At 42.3% G+C, this 26,911-nt stretch overlaps 1 protein-coding gene across 1 annotated transcript; it reads left to right on the forward strand.

Moving 5' to 3' along the window:
• The first annotated feature begins 9,878 nt into the window (after positions 1 to 9,878).
• Positions 9,879 to 23,861, forward strand: LOC141092086 (cholesterol 24-hydroxylase-like). Its single transcript, XM_073577975.1, has 15 exons — positions 9,879 to 10,311; positions 10,749 to 10,826; positions 11,454 to 11,535; positions 11,620 to 11,690; positions 11,802 to 11,888; positions 12,035 to 12,173; positions 13,316 to 13,426; positions 13,583 to 13,739; positions 14,139 to 14,201; positions 17,708 to 17,780; positions 17,995 to 18,079; positions 18,411 to 18,521; positions 18,969 to 19,057; positions 19,659 to 19,725; positions 22,526 to 23,861. The coding sequence occupies exons 1-15, from the start codon at positions 10,175 to 10,177 to the stop codon at positions 22,670 to 22,672; spliced, it is 1,497 nt and encodes a 498-aa protein (XP_073434076.1). The 5' UTR covers positions 9,879 to 10,174; the 3' UTR covers positions 22,673 to 23,861.
• Positions 23,862 to 26,911: the final 3,050 nt, after the last annotated feature.

Here is a 26,911-nt window from a genome sequence, read left to right on the forward strand (position 1 = left end):
TACATTTCAGTCAAGATGGGGTGCAGAGTATAAATTAATTAAAAAAATGAACTATTTTGAATTTACCAAATGGCTGCAATGAAACACAGAATGAAAAATTTAAAGAGGTCTGAATACTTTACGCACCCTCTGTATCTATATGTTTGCACATTTTATAAGTTTATCATCTAGATTTTTATGTTGATTCAGTTACCCTGTTGACCAACAGATGGCGACACTGAACATTCGTGGTTTCAACTTTTATATATATTTATTTTGCTCTGTTTTCACCCTCGGATTACTGTGGTGGAAAGTATGTTGCATTTATGTTTCACCTCTCTTCTGAAACATACCGCCGGTTAGGAAACAGTAAAGTCATCTTTTATAGGTGATATAATTATGACTCAAAGAGTGGAAGTAGTAAGTAAAAAAATATTTATTAACGATTTGAAAATATTTGCACATTCTTGAGTATTATTTTAACCCCTTTCCGACTTCGGGCGTATACTTACGCCAATGATGGACTCCCTCCCTTTGATGTGGGCTCCGGCAGTGAGCTCACATCTTTCCTGGGACATGTCAGCTGTTTTGAACAGCGGAATTTAAATGGCGCTTCCGGAAATCGCACCGGAAATACGCACACCGGTGACCCGCATCAAGTGATCGAGGGTCACCGATGTGTCGGCATGACAACCCGAGGTCTCCTGGAGACCTCTATAGTTGTCAGTGCCGGATTGCTCTGAGCGCCACCCAGTGGTCGGCGCTCATAGCAAGTCAGCAATTCTACTACATAGAGGTGATCTGACCATCGCCTCTATGTAGCACAGCCAATCGCGCTATGGCAGCTTCTAGTCTCCTATGGAGACTATTGAAGCATGCCAAAAGTAAAAAAAAGTGCTTAAAAATATATAAAAAAATATATAAAAGTTCAATCACCCTCCTTTTGCCCCATTCAAAATAAAACAAAAATAAAATCAAACATACACATATTTGGTATCGCCGTGTTCAGAATCACCCAATCTATCAATAAAAAAAAAGGATTAACCTGATCGCTGAACAGCGTAGTGACAAAAGTCAAAACGCTAGAATTACGTTTTTTTTTGGTCGCCGCGACATTGCATTAAAATGCAATAACGGGTGATCAAACGATCATATCTGCACCAAAGTGGTATAATTAAAAATGACAGCCCGGCGTGCCAAAAATAAGCTCTCATCCAACCCAAGATCACGAAAAATGGAGATGCTATGGGTATCGGAAAATGGAGCAATTTTTTTTTTTTTTTTTTTAAGCAAAGTTTGGATTTTTTTTCACCACTTAGATAAAAAAGGACCTAGTCATGTTTGGTGTCTATGAACTCGTAATGGAGAATCATAATGGCAGGTCAGTTTTAGCATTTACTGAACCTAGCAAAATAGCCAAACAAAAAACAAGTGTAGGATTGCACTCTTTTTCTTGCAATTTCCCCGCACTTGGAATTTTTTTCCCGTTTTCTAGTACACAACATGGTAAAACCAATAATGTCGTTCAAAAGTACAACTCGTCCCGCAAAAAATAAGCCCTCACATAGCCATATTGATGGAAAAATAAAAAAAGTTACAGCTCTGGGAAGGAGGGGAGAGAAAAATGATCCTGTGTTAAGGGGTTAAAAGTATGTGGAACCTAGCTCTATCACTGTTACCAGTCACTATATGTATCAAATGATGGATGGTGACATCTGTACCCTGCTAGAATGGTGATGTTATCCCATTATTTTGGCATTGTCCTCTGAGTTGCTGGAGGGCGGCATACTCATTCATTGTGGCGTTATCCTGTAACATAATTACTGCAGTCACAGCTGTTCTGTTACATTGCAGGCTCAGGTAAAGTCCTGGATGCACCTTCAGTGCCAATATACTGTATATCCTTATATTGCAACTTAAATATATCATTCCCTTATAGGGTTAGTATAACGCTGGCGAGGAGCCAAAGTGCAGCAGCGACATTTATGGACATGATATGAATGCTTTACATTTCGTCATCAATAATACCCTGTGACTTTTGATCTTTCATGCAAAGTTTATGGTGTGTAGCCAGATATCATTATTTTAGATTAATACTTGTTAACACAGTAAGAACACAAAGGAAGGAACACTAATAAAATCAGTCACTAAGGCTAGTTTCACACTAGCATTACCGGGCGCAGCGCTCAGCCACAGCTAAGCTCCGCCCCCGGCCGTTCCCCCTCCGGTCAGCTCCTACACTGATCGCACGACGCTGCATGCGATCAGCGTACCCTATATTTAGCATTGGGTACACTGGTCGTGCGCTGGCATGATGATTTTGCCGATGCTTGCGCCCTTTTGGCGCTGTGCCGAGCACATAAAAATGCAACACAGTGCGTTTGGCGCACGTCGGCGCAGCACCAAAAGGGCACATTCGCCATCAAAAGTGTGCCAGCGCACGACCAGCGTACCCAACGCTAAATATAGGGTACGCTGATCGCATGCAGCGTCATGCGATCAGGGGAGGAGCTGACCGGAGGGGGCGTGGCAGGGGCGGAGCTTAGTGGCGGCTGTGCGCTGCGCCCGGTGACGCTAGTGTGAAACTAGCCTAAGTGCTAAAATGAACAGACAAGTTCTGAAGGTACTGGGAATAGTATAGACAGCACCCTTATAGGGAACCTGTCAACCCCCTGTCAATTAATCTGCAAGTTATTAGCGTTATACTGCTGCCTGGCCGCAGTACTTAAAGTGCGGCTACCTGGAGAAAATGAAGTAGTCTGCGACTTTTACTCTTCGGGACGACCACGGAGCAGCTACAAACACTGCTCACAGCACTACCCACTATACTATGAGCTGCGGCTGTAAGAACGCATCGGCACTTTTCTGTTTTCTGCTCACTCTTCTAATTTCTTTTGCTCTGTTCGTAATTGTGGACTTGGTTGTTTTTAATCCAGGTGTTTGGGAACGATTCTATATTTGTGAATTTAAACAATATACTTTATTTCCCCTCCCCAGCAAGTGATTTTTTTTTTGCATGCAAATTTTTTCCCCGCAAATGTTAGAGTTGCATGTGACTTTGTAACAAAACATGTCTTTCTGCTCAAAAAAAGGAGGAAAATGGGTTCATTACAAAAATGAGCATTTTTTTTTTCAAATTCATAAACATCATGTACAACTTTGAACAATTTGGCACAAAAAAAAACTGCAATAAGTATCACAAGACAAAAAAGAGAAGTTACTTTAAAAAACTGCAAATGATAAATTGGACCATTAACGTACAGTGTATATAATGTCTGTTTTCCTGATCATTACTTTATCTTGCATAGTAATATAGATTTCATACAGACATAGGGAACTGCCATGAATCATACCACAGGCAATATGTATTTAAATCTATTTCTCATCCCTATCAAAAGAGCATACACCTATTGTTGTTTATTTTATGAAGAATGGCATATCAAAGAGACATAAATCCACTGGAGAATTTCATACAGTGGGTTTGGAAAGTAAAATAACAAAGGAGTGACAACTCTGTGACCATTCTTGACTGGCCCAGCCAGAGCTCTGACCTAATCCTAATTGAGCATCTCTGGAGAGACATGAAAGTGGCTGTCTACCAACTTTCACCATCCAACCTAATGGAACTGGAGAGGATCTGCAAGGAAGCATGGCAGAGGTTCTCCAAATCCAGGTGTGAAAAACTTGTATCATTCCCAAGAAGACTCATGGCTGTACTAGCTTAATGGGGTGCTTCTACTCAATACTGAGCAAAGGGTCTGAATACTTATGACCATGTGATATTTCATTTTTTTTAATAAATGTGCAAAAATCTCTACATTTCTGGGTTTTTTTCTGTCAACGTGGGGTGCAGAGTGTACCCCCTCTGAAACAGCCTCTCCTGCTGCACTCTCGTATGGTGGATTCCACCTTTCACACACTCCCCGCCCCAGCAGCAAGCAAGGTGGAGGAGTTGGTTTTCTCCTGTCAGATAACTGCTCCTTCACCCCAATCCCACTGCCACATTCTGTTACCCTCCCTTCCTTTGAGGTGCACTCTATGCGCATCTACTCCCCCTTCAACCTCCAACTAGCTGTCATTTACCGCCCCCCAGAGCCAGCCACCACCTTTTTTGACCACTTTACCACCTGGCTGCTTCATTTCCTTTCCAATGACATCCCCACTATCATCTTGGGCAACTTCAACATCCCCATTGACACTTCCCTCTCAGCTGTCGCTAAACTTCTATCTCTCACTTCTTCCTTCGGCCTCACTCAATGGCCTTCTGCAGCCACTCACAAAGATGGCCACACACTAGACCTCATCTTCACCCTCCTCTGCTCCCTATCTAGCCTCTCTAACTCACCTCTTCCTCTTTCTGACCACAACCTACTTACATTCTCTTCCCTCTCCTCTCCAGGTCCACAATCCCCATCACACAAACTTGCACACCCTCGCAGAAATCTTCAACACCTCGATCTACACTCACTGTCTGAATCCCTCCTCCCTCTTACAGACATAAGTTCCCTACACAATGCGGATGCAGCTGCCACTCTATATAAAACCACAATAGCTGTAGCTTTAGAATCAGTTGCCCCTCTCACACATACCAAAGCTCGTAAAGTCAACAGACAGCCCTGGTACACCAGCCTGACCAAAGAACTGAGGCGAGCTTCCAGGGCTGCTGAGCGGAAATGGAAAAGATCCCACTCCAATGAGGACTTCATCGCATTCAAACAGTCCCTCACTACTTTCAAGGCCACACTCGCTGCAGCAAAATAAACCTACTTCTCATCTCTCATATCCTCTGTCTCACAACATCAGACACAGTTTTGGTCGACAACCTCCAGAGCCTTTCCTCCTAACTGCCCTGCCATCCTCCTCCAAAACCAACTTCTCCACCATTACAGAAGATCGACTCTCCACTCTACTCTCAAGATCACATCTCACTACCTGTGCACTTGACCCGATCCCATCCCACAGCATCCCAAACCTTGCCACAGTCTTCATCCCTATATCACTTCTCCCCTATGCCTCAAAATTACTGGAACAACACGTCCATCTTGAACTGTCCTCCCACCTCTCTTCTTGCTCCCTCCTTGACCGCTTACAATCTGGCTTCCGGCCACTCCACTGAAACTGCCCTAACTAAGGTCACCAATTACCTATTAACTGCCAAGGCCAAGCGACACTACTCTGTCCTCCTCCTCCTGGACCTGTCCTCTGCCTTTGACACAGTGGACCATTCCCTATTACTACAAACCCTCTCAGCTCTTGGTATCACAGACTTGGCCCTATCTTGGATCGTGTCATACCTAACAGACCGGACATTCAGTGTCTCCCAATCGCACACCACCTCCTCACCGTGCCCCCTATCCCTCGGAGTCCTGCAAGGCTCAGTCCTAGGGCCCCTGCTCTTCTCCATTTATACCTTCGGCCTTGGGCAGCTCATAGAATCTTACGGCTTTCAGTATCCCCTCTATGCTGAAGACACACAGATCTACATCTCTGGACAAGATATCACCTCCCTACTATGGACAAAACAGAATTCATGATCTTTCCCCCATCTCACGCGACCCCCCCAATGGACCTTTCCATTAAAGTAAACGGCTGCCCACTCTCTCCAGTCAAACAAGCTCGCTGCCTCGGGGTTATCCTTGACACTGATCTCTCTTTCAAACCACATACCCAAGCCCTTTCCACTTCCTGCCGACTTCAACTCAAAAATATTTCACGGATCCGTACATTCCTCAACCAAGAATCTGCAAAAACCCTAGTGTATGCCCACAACCTGAGTCCTCTATACATCTGTAACCTAGTCTCCCGGTACTTACCTGCACGCAACCTCTGATCCTTACAAGATCTCCTTCTGTACTCCCCTCTTATCTCCTCTTCCCACAATCACATACAAGACTTCTCCCGCGCATCCCCTCTACTCTGGAACTCTCTACCACAACATATTAGACTCTCGCCTACCATGGAAACCTTCAAAAAGAACCTGAAGACCCACCTCTTCCGACAAGCCTACAACCTGCAGTAACCACCAATCCACCAAACCGCTGCACGACCAGCTCTGCCCTCACCTACTGTATCCTCACCCATCCCGTTGTAGATTGTGAGCCCTCGCGGGCAGGGTCCTCTCTCATCCTGTACCAGTCGTGACTTGTATTGTTAAAGATTATTGTACTTGTATTCATTATGTATACCCCTCCTCACATGTAAAGCGCCATGGAATAAATGGCGCTATAATAATAAATAATAGAATCATAGAATCATAGAATCATAGAATCGTAGAGTTGGAAGGGACCTCCTGGGCCATCTGGTCCAACCCCCTGCTCAAAGCAGGATTCGCTAAATCATCCCAGTCAGATGTCTGTCCAGCCTCTGTTTGAAGACTTCCATTGAAGGAGAACTCACCACTTCTCGTGGCAGCCTGTTCCACTCATTGATCACTCTAACTGTCAAAAAGTTTTTTCTAATATCTAATCTGTGTCTCCTCCCATTCAGTTTCATCCCATTGCTTCTAGTCTTTCCTTGTGCAAATGAGAATAAAGTTGATCCTTCTACAATGTGACAGCCCTTTAGATATTTGTAGACAGCTATTAAGTCTCCTCTCAGTCTTCTCTTTTGCAAACTAAACATTCCCAAATCCTGCAACCTTTCCTCATAAGACAGGGTTTGCAGACCGGTCACCATTCTGGTCGCTCTTTTCTGAACTTGCTCCAGTTTGTTGATGTCTTTTTTAAAATGTGGTGCCCAAAACTGGACACAATATTCCAGATGAGGTCTGACCAAAGAGGAGTAGAGGGAGATAATGACTTCACGTGATCTAGACTGTATGCTTCTGTTAATACATCCTAGAATTGCATTTGCCTTTTTTGCTGCTGCATCACACTGTTGACTCATATTCAGTCTGTGATCTATTAGTATACCCAAGTCTTTTTCACATGTGCTGTCACTTAGCCCTATTCCTCCCATTCTATATATGCTTTTTTCATTTTTATTGCCCAGATGTAGTACTTTGCATTTCTCCCTGTTAAAAACCATTCTGTTAGTTGCTGCCCACTTCTCCAGTTTATTTAAATCTTTTTGAATCCTCTCTCTCTCTTCTCTAGTATTAGCTATCCCTCCTAGCTTTGTGTCATCAGCAAATTTAATCAGTTTACCCTCAATTCCTTCATCTAAATCGTTGATAAAGATGTTGAACAATACAGGGCCCAGGACAGAGCCCTGTGGTACCCCACTTGAGACATTCTTCCAACTGGATGTGCAGCCATTTACGACCACTCTTTGGGTCCGATCACTAAGCCAGTTATGAATCCACCTAACAGTTGCCTTGTCCATTCCATACTTAGTCATTTTTTCAATAAGGATTGTATGAGAGACTTTGTCAAATGCTTTGCTGAAGTCAAGATATACTATATCAACAGCATTTCCTTGATCCACCCAATCAGTGATACCGTCATAGAAGGAAATTAAGTTAGTCTGACATGACTTATTAGTTACAAACCCATGTTGACTCTGTTTAATCACTTCATTCTTATCCAGGTATTGACATACATGTTGTTTAATAATTTGTTCAAAGATCTTTCCTGGTATAGAAGTCAGACTCACCGGCCTATAGTTGCCTGGGTCCACCTTCTTCCCCTTTTTGAAGATAGGAACAACATTTGCTCTTCTCCAGTCTTCTGGCACTTCTCCTGTTCTCCAAGAATTTTCAAAGATTATGGAGAGGGGTTCAAAAATTTCTTCTGCTATCTCCTTCAGTACTCTGGGGTGTAATTCATCTGGACCTGGAGACTTGAATTCACTTAGGTTAGCTAAGTGTTTCCTCACTATCTTTCTGTTTATAGATATCCTGGATTCTTCTATTCCCTTAATAGGACAGTGAATAACAGTTGATGTTACATTTCCTTTCTGAGAGAAAACAGATGCAAAATAGGAATTTAAAAGTTCAGCCTTCTCAACATCCTGTCTTACCATTTCATCATTTTCATCCTGTAAAAATCCTATAGCATCTTTGACTTTTCTTTTACTTTTGACATATCCCCAAAATCCTTTATTATTGCTTTTGACATCTCTTGCAAGCCTCAATTCATTTTCAGCTTTAGATAATCTGATTTGTGCCCTGCAGGTTCTGCAGACTGCATTATATTCTTCTTTTGATATGCCTCCCTCTTTCCATTTTATAAACATTTTTTTCTTCCTTTTTAGCATGTGCTTAAGTTCTGTGTTCATCCATCCTGGTTTCCTTAAATGCTTCCTATTCTTCCCTCTTTTCGGAATTGTTAACAACTGTGCTTTGAGAATTTCATTTTTCAAGATTTCCCATCCCTCCTGGACATTTTTGTCTTTTAGGATATCCAGCCATTGGATCCCTCCAATTCTCTTTCTGAATCCCTTAAAATCTGCCTTTCTGAAATCTAACCTTGAGGTCTGAGTCTTCACACGTCTTCCGCCTCTAGTTATCCAAAATTCTAAAATAGCATGGTCGCTACCTCCTAGGGTCCCAGCCACTTTTACCTCCTCAACCATTTCCTCCCTATTTATAAGGATTAGATCCAAGGTAGCAGTTCCCCTTGTTTTCTCCCTTACCTTTTGGAAGATAAAGTTGTCAGCAAGAGAGGATAAGAATTTCCTTGACCTGTTAGTTTTGCCTGAGAGAGATTCCCAACAAATGTCTGGATAGTTGAAATCTCCCATGACAACTATATCATATTTTTTGGAGAACTTGGCCATTTGATGCATAAAGAGTTCATCCATATCTTTAGCTTGCACAGGCGGCCTGTAGTAAATGCCTACAATGGTGTCCTTTCCATTGTTGTGTCCTTGTATTCTTACCCAAACAGTTTCCACAGAACTCCCAGTCTCTGAAGCTTCAATCTCTGTGCAGATATACGTGTTTCTAACATACAATGCGACACCCCCTCCTCGTTTATCAAGTCTGTTTCTTGCAAATAAGTTGTATCCTTCTAGTCTTGTATTCCAATCATGTGTATTGTCCCACCAAGTTTCAGTGATTCCAATGACATCATATTTTTTTTCCTGTGTTAGTAGTTCCAATTCTCCTTGTTTGTTGCCCATGCTTTGTTCATTAGTATAGAAACATTTTAGTTTGTGATTGGTTTCTCTTTCTCCAATATTTTTATTAATTAGATTCTTTCGTCTTTGTTCTTCCTTTCCACTTCTAATAGCAGAGTTCTCAATAGCATTTGTCAGGTGTATGGCTTTTTCTGGTCTTTTGCTTCCCTTCCCATGTTGTTCTAGTTTAAAGCTCTCCTTACAAGTGTAGCAAGGCGACTTCCAAATACATGCTTTCCAGTCTTCGTAAGGTGCACTCCATCTCTAGCAAGTAGTCCATCGTATAAGTAGTTCACTCCGTGATCCAGAAATCCAAATCGTTGCTGACGGCACCATCGACGTAGCCAGTTGTTCACCTGCAGAATCTTATTCCACCTCCTTGTTCCATGGCCATCCACTGGGAGGATGGAAGAGAAGACCACCTGCGCTCCCAGTTCTTTCACTTTCTTGCCTAAGTCTTCAAAGTCTCTGCAGATGGTTTCCAGGTCGTTTCTTGCGGTGTCATTTGTCCCCACATGTAGTAGCAGATAAATGTAATAATTAATGAGAAAAAGAATGAACTTTTTTGAATTTACCAAATGGCTCCAATGAAACAAAAAGTGAAAAATTGAAACGGGTCTGAATACTTTCCGTACCCACTGTATCTTGTTTTTGTAATAACAGATCTGTGTCTTACGGTTGTAAATTGGACAGCATATCTATAAAAGGAAAGGTTATTTGACCAAACAGAAGAACAGATAAACAAAGTGATGTGACTCAGAGACTCGTGAGGTTACTTCCCTCTGAAGCAATACACTAATCAAGATCTGCAATACCAGAGTCGCATATCTATAAAAATATATATGTAAAATCTAAATCTAAAATATGAAATCCTACATTATATGATTTAGATGTTTGTCTTGAATTACTTTGGACACTGTATGGACTCTTGTTTTGGGCAAAGTGGGAAGTGTCGAAAACTTAAATATTTCCAGAGTAAAATTTTGAATTCGCACAACCGCCCCTCCTCTCCCTATATACACCTGCCCTTCCTGGTTATGCTGTGTCTCCACCTCCTCATTATATGTCAGGTATTTTCCCTTGTGCTGCAGCAGATAACCCATAGATTTCTGTGCTCACCCTGTGGCCCTCCACCATGACTCTGTGGTCTCTGATCTCAGGGGCCCTCCTGCTGTTGCTGGGCCTGGCTGCGGTCTTCTTCCTACTTTACTGCGCTTACATCCAGTACATCCACATGAAGTACGACCACATCCCCGGACCCCCCAGAGACAGGTGAGGGCACAATGATATTATTATCTTTATTTACTGACATATCACAGTGTTGTACGTAATATTACTGCCTGTTAGTAACAGGTGAAAAGGGCCATCGATATGAATTTAAGATAAAATATTATAATGTCAATAGAATTTAAATAATGTTTTCCAGCTATTGCGAAACTACAAGCAAATGCATGGAAACACAATAAATCAATCTGCTTCAAAGCTGTTTTTCTTAAAGGGACCTTGTCACCAGAATATTCAGATCCCCTACTTCTAGCAGCACAATTGCACTAAGCATGCCAAAAATTACTGATTGGTGGATGCAAGTTGTGTGGGTACAATAACTATAAGAACTTTTTAGAGTTCCCACTTTTGATCTGATAAGTTTTTTCTATATTTTTTTTTTACTATTGATGTATTAGTTAATATGTTGTTTTTGGACTTCACAGCTTTTTAATGGGCCATTACCCTACAGTATTGAAGCTGACAGAAAACAATGAACTTATCTTTGATTATTTCTTAGACTGGTAAGTGAATGATGGAGGGGGGGCTGTTATATAAAAGTCTATAAAAAAAACTGATGGTGAAAAGAGGTACTGTAAATGGCTGAAAAAACTACGTTGCAAATAAGGCCTGTTTCACACTTCAGTTTTCTGGCGTCAGTCAGAATCCGCTGTTTTGACGGAATGACGGATCCGTCGAAATTAGTGAAAAACGGATGCAAACATTCAGTTTTTTCGACTGATCCGTCTAGCGGATCCGCCAAAAAAACGGATCCGTTTAATCAGTTGCATCCATTTTTTTCATCCGTTTTCCTAATGGATCCGTCGAAACTGCAGATTGCAGAAAGAGAGAGACGGACGGAACGGAAGGTCATCCGTCACAATCCGCCGACAATTCAAGTCTAGGGGGAAAAAAACGGATCCGCCAGGTAAATCCGTCAGATCCGTTTTTTTTCCCCAAACGGTGGATTGTGACTGACGCCTGAAAGCGGAAGTGTGAAACAGGCCTAATGCATGAAAATTTTGAGTCCTAGCAACAAAAAAAGCCTCCTTTTTAGCACCAAGGTAGACACAAAAATGGAGTAATTCAATTATGTGCCGCACCTTTTAGGTACCCACTAATGTTATTATATGCTGATTTGCCATATACAGGGCAGAGAAATATGGCCCCGTTGTGCGTATCAATGGCTTCCACACTGTCATTGTACTTGTTTCCAGTCCTGAAGCAATAAAGGTAAATTCTGTTGGTAAAACTGGGATGCAAACATTAAAGGGGTTGTCCAGAATTATAAAAACATGTCTGCTTGTTTTGTTGAAGGAACTTCTGATGTCCACAAAACACCCAAAAGACAAATTCTATGAAGATATCTTTTATTTATTTGGCGTCAGGTGAGTGCTAATGATGGAACCAATTATTTATGACTTTTTAAAAAAAAAAAAGTCTTATTTTTGTTATATAAAATTTTACTAACTTTTTTTTTCTTATTCTTGTTATATTAGATTTTTAGGAAATGGATTGTTGACTGACAGAAATTACGACCGCTGGCACAAACAGCGCCGACTCATGGATCCCGCCTTCAGTAGACCGTAAGTAAAGTCGGGGCACATTGATGTATATTACTGAATATCTGCTTGTCTAGATACAAACAAATAGTACAATTAAAATAGTCGCAGCAGTCACGGTCTTTGAGCTTGCATGAACCTAACCTGGTTATTTTGACAATCTTCTCCAGGTATCTGATGGGATTAATGGGAACATTCAATGAAAAGGCAGAAGAGTTGATGGAGCGCCTGAATGAAAAAGCAGATAACAAATCAGAAGTTGTCATGCATGACTTGCTGAATAGAATGACCCTGGATGTAATCGCCAAGGTCTGATAAACCCAGACTACTATAATACTGCCCCTATATACAAGAATATAACTACTATAATACTGCCCCTATGTACAAGAATATAACTGCTATAACACTGCCCCATGTACAAGAATATAACTACTATAGTACTGCTCCTATGTACAAGAGTACAAGAATATAACTACTATAATACTGCCCCTATATACATGAATATAACTAGTATAATACTGCTCCTATGTACAAGAATATAACTACTATAATACTGCCCCTATATACAAGAATATAACTACTATAATACTGCTCCTATGTACAAGAATATAACTGCTATAATACTGCTCCTATGTACCAGAATATAACTACTATAATACTGCCCCTATGTACAAGAATATAACTGCTATAATACTGCTCCTATGTACAAAAATATACCTGCTATAATACTGCCCCCATGTGCAAGAATATAACTACTATAATACTGCTCCAATGTACAAGAATATAACTACTATAATACTGCCCCTATGTACAAGAATATAACTACTATAATACTGCCACCTATGTGCAAGCATATAACTACTATAATATTGGTCCTATGTACAAGTATATAACTACTATAATACTGCCCCTATGTACAAGAATATAACTACTATAATACTGCTCCTATGTACAAGAATATAACTACTATAATACTGCCACCTATGTACAAGAATATAACTACTATAATACTGCCCCTATGTACAAGAATATAACTACAATAATACTGCTCCTATGTACAGAAATATGACTGCTATATTACTGCCTGCTATGTACAGGAATATCACTGCTATAATACTGCCACCTATGTGCAAGCATATAACTACTATAATACTGGTCCTATGTACAAGAATATAACTACTATAATACTGCTCCTATGTACAAGAATATAACTACTATAATACTGCCACCTATGTACAAGAATATAACTACTATAATACTGCCCCTATGTACAAGAATATAACTACAATAATACTGCCCCTATGTACAGAAATATCACTGCTATATTACTGCCTGCTATGTACAGGAATATCACTGCTATAATACTGCCTCTGTATGGATATACACTTTTCTTTTCCTCCTGCATGACTATACATTATATCTTAGCTTGTTCTACCATATCTGTGTTACAGGTGGCATTTGATATGGACCTGAACGCTTTACAAGACGACCAGACACCATTCCCACAAGCCATTTTCATGGCCTTGAAGGGCTTTGTGGAGATAAGAAATCCTCTTGCACGGGTGAGCATGTAGAACAGGTGATTGGAGAAACACGGTATTATGTCTAGTGATGGGGTAGAGATGGCGGTGTATGGCACTTGGATTCTCTTTTTTTTCAGGTGTATGATGATCAGAATATTTTGTTCTGTTCCATTAATATTCTGCTTTTCTGGACAGTTTATGCCTTCGAAACAAAAAATTATTAAAGAAACCAGAGAGTCCATCCGGCTGCTGCGTAAGACGGGGAGGGAATGCATCGAGAAGAGACAGCAGATGGTGCAAGATGGAGTGGAGGTCCCTACTGATATTCTGACTCAGATACTCAAAGGAGGAGGTAAATATGTCACATACCGTATATTTCCATGGACAGATCACTGCCCTGTTATCAATACAACCCCATATTGAAATTCTCTGTGCTGCTGTGAGCCCTTCTCGTCCCAATGTGTGTCTCTGGGACTGTGGCCTCTTACCCTATGAGGACTCTGCCCTTTGATATCATCACATGAGTAAGCAGGTCTGACCTAGAGAGTGAACACACTGCTCTCCTGAAGTACTCTGTGCTGCTGCTATCATCCTTGATTTTATTCTTTTCGGGCAGTTCTGTTCTGCACCGAAGTGCCCACGTATATAAGAGGCAACCCTAGCCTTAGGCTTTAGTCACTGACTATGGACCCTTTCATGGTCAGGGCATCTCCCCAACTTTGCTAAATTTCAATTTCGTTTATTTTCACAGCTTTGGAAGGTGAATGCGATATTGAAGTGATAATAGACAACTTTGTCACTTTCTTCATTGCTGGTAAGAATCAATAATACATAAATATTTAATGTACCGCAAAATAGTAGCCAGAAAAGGAGGGGTTACCCTTTACCAAGACAGGGGTCAGCATTACATGGGCCACCACTCTTAGGGTACCGTTACACATAGCGATGCACCAGGGATCCCGACAACGATATGGATCGCTGGTACATCGCTAAGTGGTCGCTAGTGAGCTGCCACACAGGCAGATCTCACTAGCGACATCGCTGGGGACGGGGGTCGCTACTTACCTGTCAGACGCGGCGATCCTGACGTTCTCCCGCCCCTATCCACGCCTCGCTCGTCGGCGCCACAGGAAGCCCAGCAGGAAGCGCCCGACGAGAAATGATCCAGGACATTCTCGCGCGACCAGCGATGAGCAGCGGGGGGAGCGGTCGGAGGTAAGTATCACACATGGCGATATCGCTAGCAATATCGTGCAACATCACAAAATCGGTGACGTTACAGCGGTATTGCTAGCGATATCGCTATGTGTAACGGGGCTTTACCCCTAAGGATTTCCTTCATGCCCTGGATTTACCGCCCCTGTTTCTGAATATAAAGGGGGTTTTACACATAGCGATATTGCTAGCAATATCGCTAAAGCATCACCGATTTGGTGACGCAGCAGCGATATTGCTAGTGATATCGCTATGTGTGATACTTACCTCCGACCGGCTCCCCCGCTGTCCATCGCTGATCGCGCAGCTCCATTTCTCGTCGGGCACTTCCTGCTGGCGCCGACGAGGGACGTGTGGAGGCGGGCGGGAGGACGTCAGGATCGCAGCATCTGAAAGGTAAGTATCGTCCGCTGTATCACTGCTGCATCGCTGTGAGATCTGCCTGTTTGGCAGCTCACTAGCAATCATTTAGCGATGCACCAGCGATCCTGACCGGGTCGTATCGTTGTCGGGATCGCTGGTGCATCGCTAAATGTAAAAGGGCCTTAAGTCTTTGCTTATCTTTCTGTAAGGCTGGAGTCACACTAACCTGCGCAAAATACGGTCAGTATTTTACATGCGTAATACGGATGACAGACCCCTAAATAGTGCTCCGTATGTCATCCGTAATCAAGGTGTGGTCGCGTATTTTGCGCATGTCAGCATCCGTATGTAATCCGTATGTAATCCGTATGCCGAGATTTTCTCGCAGGCTTGCAAAATGGACATATAATGGAGCCCAATGACAGGGTTTCTAAAAGACACCTGGTGCGTATTTCTCGCAAGTCACATGTGTGGTCCGTGTGTAATCCGTATTTTTTGCGCATCCATAGACTTGCATTGGCGTACTACGGGCGTAGTGCGCTGACAATCGCAGCATGCTGCGATTGGCACGGAGCGTAGAATACTGAGGAGAAATATACGGCTGGTGCGAGGGACCCCATAGAGAATCATTTGTCCGTGTCTAATGCGTGCATTTTGCGCCTCTCACTCTCCCGTATTCCTCGCCAGTGTGACTCCGGCCTTACTTCTCTGCCTGCAATGTCCAGAAGGGCACTAGAGAAGAAACTGAAAGGGGCCATTGTTGGCCATTATCCTTAGTTTCTAGAGCTGATGCATCTAATAGCAGCAGCCGTAGCTGAGCTTCTGTTTAACTACTTTAATGCCACTGTCAATCTTTGACAATGATATTTAATGCTATGTTCGCACGTTGTGCTTTTGCAGTGTTTTTTTCCATGCGTTTTTTCATGCAAATTTTCAGATGCGTTTTATAGTACAAGGAAAGTCTATGAGATTTCAGAAATCTCAAGCGCACAGTTTTGTTTTTTTTTGCTCTCATTATTTTGTGCAATACCTTGGTTTTCCAAAATGCAGATTGCCACTTCTTTCAGTGTTTTTCACCCATTAAAAGCAATGGGTGAAAAACACTGAGAGAAGTGGCAATCTGCATTGCAGGTGTCAGGTTTTGCTGTGTTTTTGAAAAAAAAACCTGATGAAAGTAGAATTACGGTAGATTTTTTTGATGCACTAACCTTTATCAGCATGCACAAGAGACTAATGTACCCTGACAAAAAGGCATCAAAAACCACAAAGAAAAACAAGTAAAAGCTGCTTTTGTCCACCAAGTTTCTTACTGTCAAGAGACCAGATTTTGCCTCCGGGGAAAAACGCATCAAAAGCGCTACGTGTGAACATAGCCTTAGTGCATTAATGCCATGCTACCGTTCTGGTCCTGTTTGCCTACTGGGGTTGCTGATGGGATGCAATTGCAGCTGTAACCCCTCTATTATCGCCGCCATGTTTATACTCCATAGCAGGGTCGGCTCCTAGCTTTCGTGGACCCCAGGCCAAAGAGTCTCAGTGGCCCCTTTAACACATATCACAATTCATGATGCACAGATGCGGCAGAATATAGGAATAGAATATAGGTATAGTGTACAATGCCAAAGATTTCACTTCTTACATTACATGAGTGATATCTATTGTAAATTCTACAATAGCTCAGAAACCGGCGAATCCTCAGAGCGCACAGTGCGTGTCCTGGGGGGGTTCTAAAGTTTACATTTTAGACCGGACAGTATATTCCTCCATACAGTATTATGGGCACCACATGATGCTCCATTTAGTATAATGAGCCCCATATATTGCTCCATATAGTATAATGGGCCCCATATAATGCTCCATGCAGAATGGGCCCCATATAATGCTCCATGCAGAATGGGCTCCATATAATTCTCCATACAGAATGGGCTCCATATAATGTTTCATAGAGAATGGGCTCAATATAATGCTCCATACAGAATGGGACCCATATAATGTTTCATATAGAATAATGGGCCCCTTATAATGCTCCATACAGAATGAGCTCCATATAATGCACTATACAGAATGGGCCCCATATAATGCTCTGTACAGAATGGGCCCCATATAATGCTCTATACAGGATGGGCTCCATATAATCCTCCATAGAGAATGGGCTCCATATAATGCTCCATACAGAATGGGCCTCATATAATGCTCTATACAGGATGGGCTCCATATAATGCTCCATAGAGAATGAGCTCCATATAATGCTTTATACAAAATGGGCCCCATATAATACTCTGTACAGAATGGGCCCAATATATTGCTCTATACAGGATGGGCTCCATATAATGTTCCATAGAGAATGGGCCCCATATAATGCTCCATACAGAATGGGCCTCATGTAATGCTCTATACAGAATGGGCTCCATATAATGCTCCATACAGAATGGGCCTCATGTAATGCTCCATACATAAAGCATAATCACTTCGGTACCTTCAGCCTCTTCTGGTTGTGCACTTACACAGGGTCCTGGCACTTGCTTGGATGTGCCGTGTGGTAAGGGCGGCTCTGCTCCATAGTAGACTGGGTTTCATAGGAGATTATTGTATGGCGAAGTGAGTGGCGCCATTGAAAACTACAACTTACAAGCCCCCATATGAGTATGTCAAGGGAGGAACTGAAAATAAAAAGTTATTTCTCTTTAAAAATGAAAAATAGACTGTCATGAAAAGGTGAATGTATGTTGTCTCTTTACTCAGGACAAGAAACGACGGCCAATCAGTTGGCATTTGCTGTCCAGGAATTGGCCCAAAATCCTGAAATCCTGCAAAAGTGAGTTATTCCTTTTGCTAAAAGTAAACTTGGGGGTGAGAACTAGTGAGTGATCACTGCAGTCCAGCTATGAGATTATTGGAATATATAAACACATGAGAATCATGTGCAGAAATGGGAATATATGGCCCAAAGAGGGAAAGTAATCGATCATGATCACCAAGGCTATGAGCCTGGATCACATAATGGCACAGACTTTTCATTTAATGCACAGGGTCCAGGCCGAGTTGGACGAGATCATTGGATCGAGACGAGACATTGAGTATGACGACCTTGGTAAATTACGGTACCTCTCCCAGGTAAAGGAGGAAGTAACTGCAGTCTACTCATACATGTTGTAATACGAGATCAGGCCAGCAGGTGGTGCTGTCTCCCCATGTTTTGTATACGCTGCTGCTTCCACACTGTAACGCAGCTACTGCTGTATGTCATGATTATGGTATGTTACCACGGTCAGGAAACGCTGTGGATTGGACGCTGCGTACAACGGAACTGCTTCCAAAGCGCTCCCATTACGGACCATGGAGACATACCCTAACTGTATTACCAGAACAATATAAATAACTCAACTTATGCTGCAAATAATTATATTTAGGTGCCATTTTTCTTTCTTTTTTTTGTCTTTTCCAGGTTCTGAAAGAGACTCTGCGGCTGTACCCCCCTGCCCCTGGAACTTCCAGATTATTGCAAGAGGATATGATAATTGAGGGTGTCAGGATTCCTAAAAACACCCCAGTGCTGGTATTTCTGCATTTCATCTAAAAGAGCTCTGCTTGCTGTCAGTGAATAGGATAATTTTGGTTTATATTTGGAGGATTTTACTTCGTCCTGATGGGTTTGTCACTATGTATCAATGCAGGATGGAGTCCAAAACAGGAGCGGGATGTTTGCTGCTGTCAGAGATGTAATGTGAGGATCTGTAACAGGTCCTCACCTACCTGGTGTCATCTATAAGTCTTTGTGTTGCCACTGCTACCTGTGTGCCCCCTATGGGTACCATTGTGGTTACTGCCAAGAGTGATATACTCCGATAACTAATCGGGCCAGGGTGGGGTTCATCCTCTGTTTTCAGTCACTAACAGCAAGTGGAGCTCTTGAACAGCAAAGTAAAATGAATTAGTTTACAATAATGAAGCAGAACACATATCATACATACAGCAGCTGATATACAGCACTCTTTTTTTTTAGGTCTACTCCTATGTGACCGGGAGGATGGAGCAATTTTTTAAGGATCCCCTGACCTTTGACCCCGACAGATTCAGCCGTGACTCCTCAAAGTGAGTGACGCACTGGATATCACAGCCGGTTATACCCACTGCCCTGCTGCAAAATGTGGATTGCATTGTGCAAAAAAGCTTCCAACTCGTCCCAAGATTTGATTGTCCACTGCAGAAATTGGAGTTGACCATTCAAGGCAAAACTGGTTCCTATTACCTCATAGAGGACAGGGGGGCCCCTATTTAGAGTGCTGTGGAGGACTAAGTTTTTGTCGCCCATTGACTTCAATGAAAACTGTGTAATTGTATACTTGTCCTGCAGGGGGAGTAGGTTACAGCAGCCAAAGCTCTGACTAACAGCTCACAATCAGAGGATCTGTTTATCTAAGTGGACTTCCCATGGCCGGGGTCACACTTGCGAGTGTGATGTGAGAAACTCATGCATCAATACCCGGCACTGCCGCCGGCACTCGGGACCGGAGTGTGCGGCTGTATGTATTTCTATGCAGCTGATCGCTCCGATCCAAGTGCCGGCGGCAGTGCCGGGTATTGAGATGCGAGACTCATGCGAGTTTCTCACAAGTGTGACCCCGGCCTAAGCCATGATATCCATAGATGACATATGAAATGTTTTAAGCTCCTTCCTTTTTCCTCCTTACAGACCGTACTTCACCTATTTCCCGTTCTCCCTCGGACCGCGCTCTTGTATAGGACAAGTGTTTGCACAGGTACACCTGTTTTTGATATTTTTACCGGTATGATTCATTCTCATCCTAGAGATTTTGGAGGCATTGTGGCTGGTTGTTAGATGTAAATGTTTCCATTCACGTGTAGTAAGCAGAGATCTGAAAAATGAAGAATCGTAAAACAAAGTTTGTTGAAAAGTTGTAGAACTTTTCACAAAAGAATGATTGAGCTTTTTATAATATAAAACCCTCAGCGGTCAAATGTCTTATACTGATGAAAACTTCCATATATTTGTTTTCACCTCTTAGGGGTCTATTATCTATCTATCTATCTATCTATCTATCTATCTATCTATCTATCTATCTATCTATCGATCTATCTATCTATTATCTAGTTATCATCTATTGTCTATCTATTATTTATCTATATATCTATCTATTATCTCTATCTTTTATATATCTGTCTATTATCTATCTATCTATCTATCATCTGTCTATTATCTGTTATCTCTATCTTTTATCTATCTATTATCTGTCTATTATCTATCTATTATCTGTCTATTATCTATATGTCTATTATCTATTTATCTTTAGCTATCTATTATCTGTCTATTATCTATCTATTATCTATCTATTATAGAATCATAGAATGGCAGAGTTGGAAGGGACCTCCTGGGCCATCTGGTCCAACCCCCTGCTCAAAGCAGGATTTGCTAAATCATCCCAGACAGATGTCTGTCCAGTCTCTGTTTGAAGACTTCCATTGAAGGAGAACTCACCACTTCTCGTGGCAGCCTGTTTCACTCATTGATCACTCTAACTGTCAAAAAGTTTATTCTAATATCTAATCTGTGTCTCCTCCCATTCAGTTTCATCCCATTGCTTCTAGTCTTTACTTGTGCAAATGAGAATAAAGATGATCCTTCTACAATGTGACAGCCCTTGAGATATTTGTAGACAGCTATTAAGTCTCCTCTCAGTCTTCTCTTTTGAAAACTAAACATTCCCAAATCCTGCAACCTTTCCTCATAAGACAGGGTTTGCAGACCGGTCACCATTCTGGTTGCTCTTTTCTGAACTTGCTCCAGTTTGTTGATGTCTTTTTTAAAATGTGGTGCCCAAAACTGGACACAATATTCCAGATGAGGTCTGACCAAAGAGGAGTAGAGGGAAATAATGACTTCACGTGATCTAGACTGTATGCTTCTGTTAATACATCCTAGAATTGCATTTGCCTTTTTTGCTGCTGCATCCATCACACTGTTGACTCATATTCAGTCTGTGATCTATTAGTATACCCAAGTCTTTTTCACATGTGCTGTTGCTTAGCCCTATTCCTCCTATTCTGTATATGCTTTTTTCATTTTTATTGCCCAGATGTAGTACTTTGCATTTTTCCCTGTTAAAAACCATTCTGTTAGTTGCTGCCCACTTCTCCAGTTTATTTATATCTTTTTGAATCCTCTCTCTCTTCTCTAGTATTAGCTATCCCTCCTAGCTTTGTGTCATCAGCAAATTTAATGAGTTTACCCTCAATTCCTTCATCTAAATCATTGATAAAGATGTTGAACAATACAGGGCCCAGGACAGAGCCCTGTGGTACCCCACTTGAGACATTCTTCCAACTGGATGTGCAGCCATTTATGACCACTCTTTGAGTCCGATCACTAAGCCAGTTATGAATCCACCTAACAGTTGCCTTGTCCATTCCATACTTAGTCATTTTTTCAATAAGGATTGTATGAGATACTTTGTCAAATGCTTTGCTGAAGTCAAGATATACTATATCTACAGCATTTTCTTGATCCACCCAATCAGTGATTCCGTCATAGAAGGAAATTAAGTTAGTCTGACATGACTTATTAGTTACAAACCCATGCTGACTCTGTTTAATTATTTCATTCTTATCCAGGTACTGACATACATGTTGTTTAATAATTTGTTCAAAGATCTTTCCTGGTATAGAAGTCAGACTCACCGGCCTATAGTTGCCTGGGTCCACTTTCTTCCCCTTTTTGATGATAGGAACATCATTTGCTCTTCTCCAGTCTTCTGGGACTTCTCCTGTTCTCCAAGAATTTTCAAAGATTATGGAGAGGGGTTCAAAAATTTCTTCTGCTATCTCCTTCAGTACTCTGGGGTGTAATTCATCTGGACCTGGAGACTTGAATTCATTTAGGTTAGCTCAGTGTTTCCTCACTATCTTTCTGTTTATAGATATCCAGGATTCTTCTATTCCCTTAATAGGACAGTGAAGAACAGTTGATGTTACATTTCCTTTCTGAGAGAAAACAGATGCAAAATAGGAATTTAAAAGTTCAGCCTTCTCAACATCCTGTCTTACCATTTCATCATTTTCATCCTGTAAAACTCCTATAGCATCTTTGACTTTTCTTTTACTTTTGACATATCCCCAAAATCCTTTATTATTGCTTTTGACATCTCTTGCAAGCCTCAATTCATTGTCAGCTTTAGATAATCTGATTTGTGCCCTGCAGGTTCTGCAGACATCATTATATTCTTCTTTAGATATGCCTTCCTCTTTCCATTTTATAAACATTTCTTTCTTCCTTTTTAGCATGTGCTTAAGTTCTGTGTTCATCCATCCTGGTTTCCTTAAATGCTTCCTATTCTTCCCTCTTTTCGGAATTGTTAACAATTGTGCTTTGAGAATTTCATTTTTCAAGATTTCCCATCCTTCCTAGACATTTTTGTCTTTAAGTATATCCAGCCATTGGATCCCTCCAATTCTCTTTCTGAGAATTATCTGTCTATCTATTATCTGTCTATTATATAAAACTTTTTGAGAGTATGAAACTTGTATATATTTTTTTCACTGCAGATGGAGGCAAAAGTCGTGATGGCGAAGCTTCTGCAGAGATTCGACTTCCAGCTAGTGGAGGGGCAGACGTTTAAGATCCAGGATACAGGAACTCTGCGCCCCATGGATGGTACGAGGTGTCGTCTCAGAGTCAGAGAGAAGCAGTAAAGCCCAACAGAAATGTGTGTCTTTAATTTTTTTTTTTGTATACCAAAATTACAAATTCCCCAAATTGTAAATTTCCATCCATCATTGTTCAGTATTCTGCTCCGTTTTCTTATGCTACGATGAAGGGATACTCTACCCACAACCGATTGGAGGGTCTGTGGGCGAGGGGCTTGACAGATGAATTCCTTTTTGTGTCATGCTCCAGCCACCAGGTTGTAATCACCCTCAGAGCCTGAATTGGGGCATGTGGGGGACTGTGGCTGTGTACCATGCAGCTAGTATACAGTAGGACACAAGCCCTGGCACAAATTATCACTTTTGGAGTGTTCCTTCATATTTTGGATGTTTTAATATATAGATCTTTATTTGAAGGTTTATTTGTGAGCTTGGCCACAGCCCACAGGGGTTCTTTGCCCCTGGAACTTGAACTTGTAATTTTTCACTGTATGATTTGCCAGGTCAGTGCATTTCGTGCCATTTCCGCCTTGGGTTAAGTCTTGCTGAAATCTCCAGTGCGGCCAGAAGCCATTCTGCAGCTAATTGCTAGGTGATGGAGTAATACTTTCCCTAACAGCCACTAGTTAAACAATTACAGAGAATTATTGTCCAGACTTTGATGTTTCACTCCAATGAGCAGGCGGCATTAACTTTTCCTCATCCTCAGTGGTGGCGTCCACTGTACCAGTAGGTTGAATCTTTGCTGGACTATTAGTCTAGCTGGTCCCTCTGAACCCCTGTAAATATGCCTTATCGTGAATGTTTCTTTCAGGGAGAAAGGAAGACCAGCAGGTGCAAACACTTCTCCATTGGTAGGGCAGAGAATTGAGCACAGTTGGGGCAAAGTATTAAGGTTTATGCAAAGATTTATGGATTTACGTAGCCACCACTAGGGGGAGCTCACTGCATACAGATTTATATATACAGCCACCATTATATACAGCCATCACTACAAATATATATACTGCCACCATTAGGAGGCGCTCACTGCATACAGATTTATTCAGTCACCGTTAGTGGGGAGTTCACTACAAATAGATTTATATATACAGCTCTGGCAAAAATTAAGAGACCACTGCTAAATTTTCAGTTTGTCTGATTTTTCTCTTTTTGAGTAAAATGTAAATTGCTCTTTTATTCTATAAACTACTGACATGTCTCCGAATTTCCAAGCAATAAATTGAGAAATGGTCAAAAGAGCAAAAAAATTGCAGTGCTTGCAGACCTCAAATAATGCTAAGAAAACAAGTTCATAATCATTCAGAAACAACAATACTAATGCTTTAACTTGGGAAGAGTTCAGAAATCAATATTTTGTGGAATAACCATGATTTTTAATCACAGCTTTCATGCTCTTGGCATGCTTTCCACCAGTCTTTCACACTGCTTTTGGGTGACCTTATGCCACTCCTGGTACAAAAATGTAAGCAGTTCTTCTTTGTTTGATGGCTTGTGTCTATCCATCTTCCTCTAGATTACATTCCAGAGGTTTTCAATGGGGTTCAGGTCTGGAGATTGGGCTGACCATGACAGGGATTTGATGTGGTGGTCCTTCATCCACATATTGATTGACCTAGCTGTGTGGCATGGCCAGTGGCGATTTATAATGAGGTCAATATGGGCGGTAGCCCAGGGCCCAGTGGTGTGGGGGGGCCCACCAGCCCAGGGTAAATTGCCCCATTATAATCTGTCACCGGCCACCGCAGCCCCTCACTGATAAATCCTTGCTTTGTGCGCACAGGATCTGTGATGAGGTCACAGGAGGGGAGGAGTCAGGGGTCACATGATCAGGCATCTCAGTCGGAGGCCCCTGATCATGTAACTCCTGACTCCTCCCCTCCTGTGACCTCATCACCGGTCCTGTGCGCACGCACAGCCCTCGATTTATGTAACTATGCAGGACTCTGCTGTGCTGGTTGTCATCGTGCTGAATCAGTCAAGTATGTGTGGGGTGAGGAGGGGTTTACAGAGTGGATGTAGCTGCGTGTGTGTACGAGGTGTACGGTTGGGAGTCTGTTCTTTCTTTCTCTTTCTCTCTGTTCTTTCTTTCGCTCTGTTCTTTTTCTGTTTCTTTCCCCTCTTTCTTTCTCTCTCTAATCTTTCTTTCTCTCTGTTCTTCCTTTCTTTCGCTCTGTTCTTTCTTTCTTTCCCCTCTTTCTTTTTTTGTTTTTTTTTCTTTCTTTCTTTCCCCCTCTTTCTTTCTCTCTCCCTCTCTGTTCTTTACCCTTTCTTCTTCTCTCTCTCTTTGTTCTTTTTTTCTGTCCCCTCTTTCTTTCCCCTCTGTTCTTTCTTTTTTTCCCCTCTTTCTTTCTCTCTGTTCTTTTATTTTCTCTCTGTTTCTCTCTTTCTTTCTTCTTTCTTTCTCTCTCCTTTCTTTCTCTCTCCTTTCTTTCTCTCTCTGTTTTCTTTTTTTTCTCTGTTCTTTCTTTTCCTCAGTACCAGCCACTGTGCCCACAGTACCAGCCACTGTGCCCACAATGCCAGCCACTGTGCCCATAATGCCAGCCACTGTGCCCTCAGTACCAGTCAGTGTGATCAGCAGTGCTAAATGGGTGTGGTTGTGGTGTGGACATGGGTGTGACTAGTTGTGAAATGGATGTGGTCAGGCGGCCGGTAACCAATCATAATTGAAGTCGTCTGTTTCCATCAACTTTGTTATATGTGGGCAGTGGGCACCTCTAGTAAGGTGGGCATGTGATGGCTGGTCTTGCCACCTCTGCCTCATACATAAGTTACTATGGGGTGTACTTTATTCCTGCCACGTTTCTTTCTTGGCCTGTTGAGAGAAATGTTTTAACCAGTTGAAAGTTATACAACCTGAGGATTGTGCATGTGTGCACTGCCCGCATGTAGTAATGTGTGTGTGTGTGTATAAATATATATATTTACTTACTCCAACCCCTATATAAACCCTGCCACTCCGACCGCCGTCCACTTTCCCATGCTCCTGTTCCAATCCTGGGGTCTTTTTTGTCCCCCCTTGGTCCTCCACATGCTGAACATCTGGGACATGACTAATATTGCGCAATGTGCGCTTGTTCGTCGGCAGATGCAGCGTCGTGTCCAGTGAGTGAGGAGACGGCGACTTGCCTGTGGCGTTAACCCCTCTGCTGCCATGTTGGGCACAGCCTGTGACGAGGAGCGTCTCTTCCTGTGTATCCGGCCACAGTCTGCACACCGGAGGCTGCTTCTTCTATCTGGGGAAGTTCATGAAGCAGAAGCCTATGTGTGACTCATGTGAAGTAACTTGTCTGACAGGTCCAGGTCAGCAGGTGATTGCAGACTATTAGCTGGTTTCGATGTTAGGTACAGGTGAGTCAGGACTAGATGTTGGGTGGAAGCCTTCCAGTATTTGTAAGGCCTCATGCACACGCTGAGTATTTGGTGAGTTTTTACCTCAGTATTTTTAAGGCCTCATGCCCACACTGAGTATTTGGTGAGTTTTTACCTCAGTATTTATAAGGCCTCGTGCACACCCTGAGTATTTGGTGAGTTTTTCACTCAGTATTTGTAAGACCTCATGGACACGCTGAGTATTTGGTGTTTTTTACCTCAGTATTTGTGAGGCCTCGTGCACACGTGTATTTTCTGAGTTTTTTACCTCAGTATTTAACCCCTTCCCGCTCCTTGATGCACAGTACGCGTCATGAAAACTAGTGACTTCCCGACCCCGTCACATGACCCCGTCACATGACCGGGGGGCCCACAGAGTTTGAACAGCCCGGGGCCCTGGCTACCCTTAATCCACCCCTGGGCATGGCGCATTGTCCTGCTGGAAAAAAACGCCCTCAGAGTTGGGGAACAGACGACCATTGCCTGAGCAGAAGGAATCAACTGTTTTTTCCATGATAACCTTGTATGCGGCTTGATTCATACGTGCTTCGCAAAGATTAACCTGCCCAATTCCAGCCTTGCTGAAGCATCTCCAGATCATCACCGATACTCTACCAAATTTCACAGTGGGAACAAGACACTGTGGCTTGTGCGCCTCTCCAGGTCTTCGTCTAACCATTAGATGGCTAGGTGTTGAGCAAACTGAAAATTAGACTCATCAGAGAAGATTACCTTACTCCAGCCCTCTATGGTCCAATCCTTATGGTCTTTGGCAAACTTCAGCCTGGCTCTCCTTTGCTTATCATTGATGAAAGGCTTTTTATCTAGCTTTACATGACTTGAGCCCTGCCTCTAGGAGCCTGTTACGAACTGTTCTTGCCGTGCACTTTACCCCAGCTGCCATTTGCC

The sequence above is a fragment of the Dendrobates tinctorius genome, unplaced genomic scaffold (genome assembly GCF_039654945.1).
Source record: "Dendrobates tinctorius isolate UK_male_01 unplaced genomic scaffold, ASM3965494v1 ptg000058l, whole genome shotgun sequence".
Lineage (NCBI taxonomy): Eukaryota > Metazoa > Chordata > Amphibia > Anura > Dendrobatidae > Dendrobates > Dendrobates tinctorius.

Bases quoted from the DNA above. Each gene is read 5' to 3' on its own strand.
- LOC141092086 (XM_073577975.1), top strand. From the start codon at position 10,175: ATGACTCTGTGGTCTCTGATCTCAGGGGCCCTCCTGCTGTTGCTGGGC. The intron at 10,827-11,453 runs GTAAGTGAATGA...TGCCATATACAG, and splicing joins TTTGATTATTTCTTAGACTG to GGCAGAGAAATATGGCCCCG. The intron at 18,080-18,410 runs GTAAAGGAGGAA...TGTCTTTTCCAG, and splicing joins AATTACGGTACCTCTCCCAG to GTTCTGAAAGAGACTCTGCG.